Source organism: Terrapene carolina, unplaced genomic scaffold, assembly GCF_002925995.2.
Source record: "Terrapene carolina triunguis isolate 2854851 unplaced genomic scaffold, T_m_triunguis-2.0 Scaffold231, whole genome shotgun sequence".
Classification (NCBI taxonomy): domain Eukaryota; kingdom Metazoa; phylum Chordata; order Testudines; family Emydidae; genus Terrapene; species Terrapene triunguis.
The window spans coordinates 16,431,385-16,440,517 of record NW_020664582.1 but is presented as its reverse complement, the minus strand read 5'-3'; the positions used below and the strand labels follow the sequence as shown (position 1 = coordinate 16,440,517).

Here is a 9,133-nt window from a genome sequence, read left to right as displayed (position 1 = left end):
GCCTACAGCCCTGTAACCCTAATCCAGGGACGCTCAGCCTCCATTGGCTATTCAGTAACCAGGCCCCCTGCTAACACTGTCAGCAAAAGGGGCTTAGATCCTCATGGGCAGATTGCGACCTCACCACCTGCCTGCTGGGGAAAATTAAGTGACCCCCCCAAAGCTCTAGCAGCTTGATAATGAATTTGGGTTGCTTCTGTGCTGCGCTGGATTCAGACTGGTAACCCTGACTCCCCGTCAGCCAACTAGAGCCTCTCTACTCAGAAAGCGCACGTTGTACAAGACAGATTCACCATCCAGTGGCTCTGAAAAGAGGTCTTTATTCCGACAGGCGTAGTAGTGAGTAGGGGCAATGTTAGTGCAAACTTTAAACTGCCCCAAGGGCTTTTTTCCTTTCCGTTACATAAGGCAAATTATTTGTAACAAAAACAGCAAGATAAAAATGCCTGCAACACCGAGAGCATGTTACGAAGTGGAAACCCACCCATCTGACTGGCCTGTGTAGTTAATAATAATAATCAAAACAAAACACGTTACTAATCCGACAGTCATTGCAGGGACACATTGTTAGAGCGAAGCTTGGAAAGAGCCAATTCCTTTATTCTTCCAGGAACATGTGACTATGCCCAGGGTAAGGCCGGATGCCTGAAGGAATTGGGATTCGGAGAGCTAAGTGCTTTCAAACACAGTCTTCAGCTCTTGCGCAGCGGCTGAATAAAAGCTACAAGGCAGCCTATCCTTTTGTAAACTCCCTGCTTCACGGATAGGTAAGGGCCAGATTCGCCCCTGGGGGAGCTACTCACTTCTGGGGAGTTATTCTCCAGGGACGAATGCAGCCCGTTAGTGCTGGCACCAAAGGTTACAAAGAGCCGGTGACTGTCCTGGTGTTTCTTGTGCATATGGTGATTGTCCATCAGGGGTCAGTGCTCAGAGTGGTTGGCATTTTGCTTGTGCGCCTGCTAGGGTCTTTAGTCCACAGTTATAAAGAAAGATCTGGTTCTCGGCCTTAAGCAAAGTGCTGCAGTCTGGGGCTGGTCTTGCAGAGGGTGTGGTACTAAGCAGGGTTAGGGGAAACAATTAGTGCAGCAGATACTGTGGGCCCAAGTCAGCGTTGGTGTAAGTGGGCGTAGGACTAGACTAGGGGTGTCAGTCAGTGACCACTGTTCTGGTGCTGCCACCTCCAGCAGCTTGTTGCATTTCACCTATAATTCCTAGCTCCAGTTTCTTCTCTCTGGTTCTTTTCACCAGGGCTGAGTTAGTGGGTTGGGTAATCCCAGACCTGGGGAAACATGGCACTTAGGACTGCATGGAGTATTGCCAAGGGACAAACTCATGCTTAGCAGCAACTAGAAACTTCCCCGGAGGCAATGGACCAAATTCAGCCATGGCACAAGGGCGGTGTAAGGGGAGCAAACGGTTCAGAACATCACCCCCTCAGGGCCAGATTCTGCTCTGAGCTGGAAGGGTGTAAATCAGAATAACTCAGAACCTGAGCCAGGTGAACCTGCCCCTCAGTATGTATGACACACTGGTTTTCCACAACTACAGAAGGCCAGATCACACCAGTGACCCCCCCACCACCACCACCACTGAATTTGGCCCAAAGTCTTCTGTGGGTGTTACACCCACTGCTGCCAGGTCTGGGTCTGTGCCATAGTCTTTCAATGCCAATTTCACCTATTAATTGACCGGAATATTTATAACCAACCCTCTTGCCTCCCCTCTCTCCCCTTTAGCATTTCTTTGACCAATAGCTAGAGAGTCTGACCACAGCAAGGCTCTTTAGTGCTTCACCTACATAACCCTCCCACTAGCCAGGTTCTCCCGCAGACAGAAGGACCCAGGACACTTGAGTGTTACAGAAAGAAAGTCCTTCTGTAACAGGCTGGTGCTGCTTCCCTGAACTGCAGCGGAGACAACACAGCTGCTTTAAAGTAAAAGAGCCTCCTAATACTAATGGGCAATGATGTTCTGGTCCCAACCTGGTACCTACAACACTGATTTTAATGGCAAGGCAGCTGGGAGAAGAGCCAGGATGCTGGCTTAGTCTCAAACCTTGTGGTCTGCAGCCGCCGCCGGCGATTATCTATTCCTGTCGGACGGCGAACTGCTGTAGAGTCGGACAGCTTTCCTGCAGATCAGCATGAACCAGTAGAGCTGTGGGGCGATGAGAGAGGCATTGGCCACGTTGCAGTGCATGGGGATGTGGAAAGGCACCATGTAGATGGGGATCCCCGTATGCCTAGCGTAGGCACTGTACATGAACGGGAAGAGGACGATCCGGCAGAGGAAGAACGTCACCAGGATGAGAATCCCATTCACTTTGTGCAGGAGCGTGTCCTGCATTTTTAGCTGCAACAGAAACAAAGGGGGGGGGGGGGGAGAACGCACGGTAAATGCTGCATATAAAGAGTGACTGTCCATTTCTATGTCACTGATTATTATCCCTGCAGTATTGTAATGCCTGGAGACATACAGGCATGTAGGGAAACAATCCTTGCCTCAAAGAGCTTTCAATCTATGGACCTGAGCTAGTACACAGAGAAGACAATGGAAAGTCTCTCATTGGCTCCAAAGAGCTTTGGATCAAGCCCATGGACGAGACAACAACAGGACGGCCTGTGAGGGGAGGGTGACTGGTGACAAAGGATTTCCTAAAGAAAGAGGATTGGTGAGGAGAGCTGCTGCTCTTTGGCTGGTGACTAGTTAGTGAGGACGTAGTCCATCCATCGTTGACTACAATATGATGGAAGCAAGTGGGAACTAGGACGCCAGTGTGATCTTAAAACAGGGATTTCCGGATGTGTGGCTCACAAACAGCTGCTGTGGGGGTCCTGACCACCTGCTTTCCCCACAATGTTAAATGAAAGAGGGCGCCTAGTTGGATGGAAAGCAGTTCCAGGTAGGTCCTGGGGTGGAAAAGGATGAGAACCACTGCTGAATTTCCCAGGTAACCTTGCTGTTAGCATTAAGGCTTTTTTGATCCCAATATTTAGAGGGAGAGCAGCATGGCTAAAACAATACACCCCACCCCGTTCTTTTGAAAGATACATATGGGCCAGGCCTACCTGCATCAGGATTTTGCCCAGTGACACGAACGGAGTGCTCAGTTCCGCCACAAAGATGCAACCAACAAAGAAATCTCCAAGCTCTCCTCTGAGGTACTAGAAATAACCAGAGTGATTAGTGCAGGGACCTTCTTCGTGGCCAAGAGAGGCCCAGTCCAACTCCCACTGATGCCAACTGGAGGCTTCCCAGTGCTTTCATTGCCGTTGGCTCACACCCCACCTGAACAAAGCTGGAAGGAAGGTAACTTTAAGGATTACCATGGGGATCGCAGCTTCTCTGTTGGGTCCAGATGCCCCCCCTCCCCCCGAAGGTGGACTTGGAAGCAAAGATTTCTAAGTGTTTAAGATACTAATCGATGGTGACAGATACAGATCAAAGGTACACAGACTGATTAAAGCTTCCATTTGACTAAATTTTATGTTCAGACTAAACTGGTTTCAGTCCTGATAGGTTCAGAATAAGTCTAAGAGCAGAGCGTGGCATGTGCTGCTTGTAGACTCTGCGAAAGGAGGTGGAGGACTGTCCCATCTTTAAAAACAACAAGGAGTCTGGTGGCACCTTAAAGACTAACAGATGTATTTGGGCATACTGGTTCTCCACTTGCGAAGTAACTCCCTGCTCTCCATGTGTCAGTATATAATGCCTGCATCTGTAACTTTCACTCTATGCATCTGAAGAAGTGAGGTTTTTACCTGCGAAAGCTTATGCCCAAATAAATCTGTTAGTCTTTAAGGTGCCACCAGACTCCTTGTTGTTTTTGTAGATACAGACTAACACGGCTACCCCCTGATACTTGTCCCATCTTTAGAGTCCCACCTACTAGTCAGTCTGTGAAATGTCCTAAATGGGAGAGATGTGGTGTCCCCTGTGTTTCCAGGCATAGGTGCTGGAACTGGGGGTACAGGGGGTGCTGCTGCACCCCCTGGTTTGTGGTTTCCATTATATACAGGGTTTACAGTTCGGTTCAGTGGCTCTCAGCATGCCTGTTCCCTGGTAGAAGAAGGTGCCCTGGAGCAATGGTTGATGGGGGATGACCATGGAGCTGCACAGATGGTTCAGGAACAGAGTGAAGTGGATGAGGTGGAGCTGGGTGTGGGGAGCCCGGCTGCTGCAGTGCGGGACAATCAAGGGTGAAAGCCAAGGCAAAACTCCCATGGATGTCTATAGAGCCAGGATTTCACCCCTGTGTTTAAAGACCACCCAGGAGGTAATGGGAATCAACAAAGACCACAACTGAGGGCACCATGTGCCCAGGTGTTACTCCCAGTCTGGAACCAGGTGAGTGCTTCACTGTGTGTCTCACTCTTATGTTCAGTTAGACTGGCAATCCCGATTGCTGCCCCTACCTGCGCGACAGGTGTGAGGACAACAAGAATGAAGAGATGGTGCGTCACCATGAGGCGATCCTTTTCCAGGAAGCTCCTCACGCTGGCCAGCGAATGCTTCTTCTCCAAGGTGTCTTTGCTTTTGTGCCAATGGCAGAGGTACATGACATATATGTCGTAGATCATGTATGGGACGATGACCCAAACATACTCTACTGCGAGCCAGTACCTAAGGGGAGGAAGTGATCTTGCATTACCATAGCCTCGTGCACATGCGGATGACTGGAAGATAGAGGAGATGGATGTGCCTGGCTCACCAGCATGATACTCCAGTTTTAGTCTGGTCTAACTCCATTGTCTGCAAGGCCCAAAGGAAAACTTGCCTCTAATAGGCCAACGCCTGCCGTGGGCACCCACTTTACCCTGCTGCTCACATTTCCATTACAATGTTGTTCAACCTTTACTTCAAAAGCTAGGCTGTGGCTACTACTCTGCAGAACATCCCCTATCAAAGGATTTCACAGCACTTCCCCCAAGGTATCGCCCTCCTGCTGAACAGACAGAGAAATTGAGGCATTCAGAGACAAAGCTGCTTACCCAAGGTCACTTCAGTGCCACAGCCAAGAACAGAACCCAGGAGTCCTGAGCTCTAACTAGCTGAGAAGCTGCCACAGGTTAGCAGGCAGCTCCAGTGTCCTGCCAGGTTCTGAGTGCTCTGGTCCTGATGCAGCACCTTACAGGATTGAGCTCTTCAGCACTTGCTTGAAGGGAGAGGCACTTTCGCGGAGCAGTCTCACGATTCAGATGGGGCACTAGTAAATGCTACCTAGTGTGGCTTGTAGAACTGGGCTTGTAACATTGCTGTGCCTCGGTTTCTCAATCAGTAAAATGAGGACAAGAGTGCTTACCTAATCCACGTTCATTACTGTTTGGAAAGCACTTTGGGATCCCGGAGTTAATCCCTGTTAGTTACTTTTGAGATCTCTGCCTGCCAGGTCTGAAAGAGACCTGCAGAGTATTTTATTTATGCAATAAAATCCCCCAGGATGTGTGGTGGTTGGGGAAACAGCCGCATGCGGCAGCCTGTTCTCAACGTATCTTGGTGTCACAATTGCACAACGTGGAATAACTGTAACTGATGCCTTGCAAAGAGAGAGGAACCCTTGTAAGAACTGCTGGGAATGTTACTGATCGATAACTTCTGCGCAGAAATGTGTTCTGAGGCCTGAACAACCTCTGGTGTCTTGATGGCTAAAGAAACGTTTTCCTTCCATTCCTATTTCAAATGGGGGGTGGGACAGGCCAGAAGGGATCACCAGCTCATCTACTTCCTCCTGTGCATCACAGCAGCCCCTCCCTCCCCGCCCAGTAAACCCAACAACCAAAATTAGACTAAAGCATTACAGTCCATATTACTCTGTTTGTACAGCACTTGGCATCATGTGGCCCCAGTCCTGGTCGGGGCTTCTAAGAAGGGCCACGGTACCAGTAACGAAATAATCATTCTTTGCCTATAGATACTGCATTTCTAATTACTGTGATCTTGAGATACCCCCTTGTACCCAAGTTCCAGGCTGTGTAGACCCCTTTCTTAGCCTGTTCCATGACCATAGCCACTCAACTCCCGCGTGGAACTCTGTTAAATATTTGTTGAAAATCTAAGGCTCTGGCTACATTACAGAGCTTACAGCTGCGCTGCTGTAGCACTGCTAGTGCAGACACTCCAAGCCAACAGGAGAGTTCTCTCCCGTCGACTCCAGCTTCCGTGATCGGCGGGAGAAGCTCTCCACACCGGGGCTTAGGTTGGTGTAACTGACGTAACTTGGGGGGTGGCTTATTCACACCGCTGAGCGACATATACCGATTTAAGATGTAGTATGTACATAACCCCTGAATTATCCCTCCAGGCGTTACGTTTGAGAGGGTGACAGATTGATAAACATATTCCAATTGCCTTGAGCTATGATGTTAAACAGGACTTTACCTGTTCACATGCAGCCACAGAGGGTTTTAACTGTGGCCTATCTATGCAATGGATTTTCTTATAATGAAAAGCTGGGACCTATAGCCCTATGGCTTAGCCTGATCTCTTTTAGATTTCACACAATAAACAGGGTTGAACAAGTGTGATAGTTGGATGGGAGACCTCAAATAATACCCATGTGTTGCAAGAAATAGTCCATTCTTTCCTCTGAGTTAATAATGCATCCCTAGTTGGTAGAGCTGTTTCCTTTGGGGTGAAAAATGGTATATATAAAGTGCCTTTAACTCATCTACTTTCATCATTCTCAGTAGGTTTTTCTTGTTAGGAACTAGGACTTTCAGTAAGTGTGCTTAATATCTGTTGGGAAAATGATGATGTCCTCATTTTTCCTTTTTGTCCAACTGAGCAAATTAAAATCTAAAATGCATCAGTGATGGGGGAGATTCCCTTACCCCATTTCCACTTTAAAAAAGAATGGTAGAACAGTGTCTGAGAGCATCCTAAAAGCCACCACTTTTCAAAGAATGGCATTACTGGAGCATTTCTTTACAGCTGATTTGAAGTATGAGGGAAGGAGAACACAGGAAGTTTATTCCTACCTACCCCTTACACTCTTCCTCTTTATCATAAAAATCTATTTACGGGCTGCCTGCCCAGCACCCCCTTCCGTGATTCTTGTAGAGCCTTTGCAAAATTGCAGCCTGGCTGTGATTGAGGTTAGGTTTAATTACCTGTCATGTACCACATCCTTGCAATTAAGGACAACAATGATCCCAGAAACAGTAGCCATGGTAGCTTGAACAGAAGACACCATCCTGAAATTGACAAATAAGAAAAAAATCATACCCCTGATAATCTTGCTGTGACTAGAATGAAAGAGCCTCAATGGTTGGAGGGATCACTGACAGAAAGGTGCATATTTACTTGATTCCTACTCTGCACCCTTCTAGCAGAAAAGGCGATGGTACCTCTCTCCTCCCACACACAGTGTTTGTGTCTGAAACATGCCGATCCTTGGGTGATGTAAACTGACACGGCTCTATTGAAATCACTGTGGCTGCATCACTTTATTATCAGCTGAGGATGTGGCCTGCAGTTTTTTGCAAGGCCTAGCCCTATTAAACACATTCCCTGGAAATAATAATGCAGAGTTCCTAAAATACACATGGTCTTGGCCAGTAGCTGAACTATGTTTAGGGTGACCAGACAGCAAATGTGAAAAATCGGGATGGAGGGTGGGGGGTAATAGGAGCCTATATAAGAAAAAGACCCCAAAATTGGGACTGTCCCTATAAAATCAGGACATCTGGTCACCCTAACTATGTTAAACTGTCCCTTTTCCAAAGAGTTTGCATTCTAAAGGTACGAGCAGGTATGAAACAGTACAACACAGACAAACAAAACAGAGCTGAAACATGCTATTTGTTTCTGGATGTCTCTTGCAGTCACACACATTGTGTATCTGAGAACCATGCTGTGATGTTTTAGATGCACATCACGCAAACACGGAGGCTACCAGAAATGTGCTATTCTCTTCTAGATGTACATAACACACAGTCTGCACAAGTCAGAAATGATCCGCAATTCTAGAGGCATATTGCATAGACACACGCAGTCTACACATGTCAGAAATGTTATGCTGTTCTAGATGGGTGTTGCACAGCATCACACAATCTCACCAGGTCAGGGACAAGCTCTTCTGTTCTAGGTGCCCATCATATCTACACACGCACACTCTGTCCCTGCTCGGTTCTATCCTAGATCTATGGGGATGTCTATACTTACATGTAGAATGGATGCTGCATGCCCAGTTAGCACCGGTATAAATAGTGGAGATGGTGAAGTGGCTTAGGTGAGTAGAGTGCCCTACAGGCCTGAACCTGCAGAGTCCTACCCTACCCGAGATCTCTACAGGGCTATTTTTAACAGCCTTGAGTCCCGCCGCCTCCTGCCAGTGCCTCCCCCACTGCGGAATGCTCCACCCGCATGAAGCTACACACTGACACGTGTGGCTGCAGCCTGCCTTTCACTACAGCAGGCGGTGCCTGGACACTGCCTGACACCATCCAGGTAGATCACACAGGCTGCCCGTGTCAGGCTCATGCCAGTGGGACCTAGATCAATGTCTCTCACACACGCTGCCCTGTCCTGGATATGCCCATCACTGCCCCATGCCAGCAGCACTGTGCTGGATCTCCCACACGCTGCAGCAGGCGCCAGATGTTGGTCGCCAGCTGTGCCGACCTCGCCGGTCGCCTAAGAGACTCCGGATGACTCCCCCATGCCCCCGGTACCTGCTGCTGAGGAGGATCCGGTCCTTGAGGCTCCATGCCGGGGCAGCCCAGCCGAGACTCCGAACGGACAGAGCGAAGAGACCCGGGAAAAACACCGAAGCGATCGCCAGCGTTTGCCACATGAGCTCGGCGGAGTGTCCTGCCCTGCCCCGCCCCGCTCCGCTCCGCTCGCGGCTGGGCGCTGACAGCTGCCGGGCGGAGGGCTCCCGGAGCGCCAGCAGCCGATGCCCAGCGGGACTCTCCCCGCACCTGGTTTGTCAACAGCAGGCCGGGCGGCGGGGAGGAGCCGAGCGGAGCCGAGGGTGGTGGGCGGCTTAGCGCCTCCTATCAGCCACTCGGTCAGCCACTCCCCGGGCCTTGCTCCTCTGCCCCCCGCGGTAGAACGCGCTGGGCTGCTGCTGTGGTTTCCGCCCGCAGAACGCTGGTGGCGCGGGGCTGCTCCTCGGCGTTCCACCGGGAGA

At 49.6% G+C, this 9,133-nt stretch overlaps 1 protein-coding gene across 1 annotated transcript; it reads right to left on the bottom strand.

Annotated features, from left to right (window-relative positions):
* Positions 1–311: 311 nt before the first annotated feature.
* TLCD3A (TLC domain containing 3A) lies at positions 312–9,106 on the bottom strand. Its single transcript, XM_024211233.2, has 5 exons — positions 8,673–9,106; positions 7,110–7,193; positions 4,416–4,623; positions 3,069–3,164; positions 312–2,352 (listed from the first exon to the last, which is right to left on the bottom strand). Exons 1-5 carry the CDS (start codon positions 8,792–8,794, stop codon positions 2,083–2,085), a joined length of 780 nt encoding a protein of 259 aa, XP_024067001.1. The 5' UTR covers positions 8,795–9,106; the 3' UTR covers positions 312–2,082.
* Positions 9,107–9,133: the final 27 nt, after the last annotated feature.

What these genes read in the sequence shown, in the direction of transcription:
- TLCD3A (XM_024211233.2), bottom strand. Translation starts at nt 8,794, where the DNA reads ATGTGGCAAACGCTGGCGATCGCTTCGGTGTTTTTCCCGGGTCTCTTC. An exon ending in CGGATCCTCCTCAGCAGCAG is followed by an intron (nt 7,194 to 8,672) that starts GTACCGGGGGCA and finishes TGTCAATTTCAG; the next exon opens with GATGGTGTCTTCTGTTCAAG. An exon ending in TGGGCAAAATCCTGATGCAG is followed by an intron (nt 2,353 to 3,068) that starts GTAGGCCTGGCC and finishes TTTCTGTTGCAG; the next exon opens with CTAAAAATGCAGGACACGCT.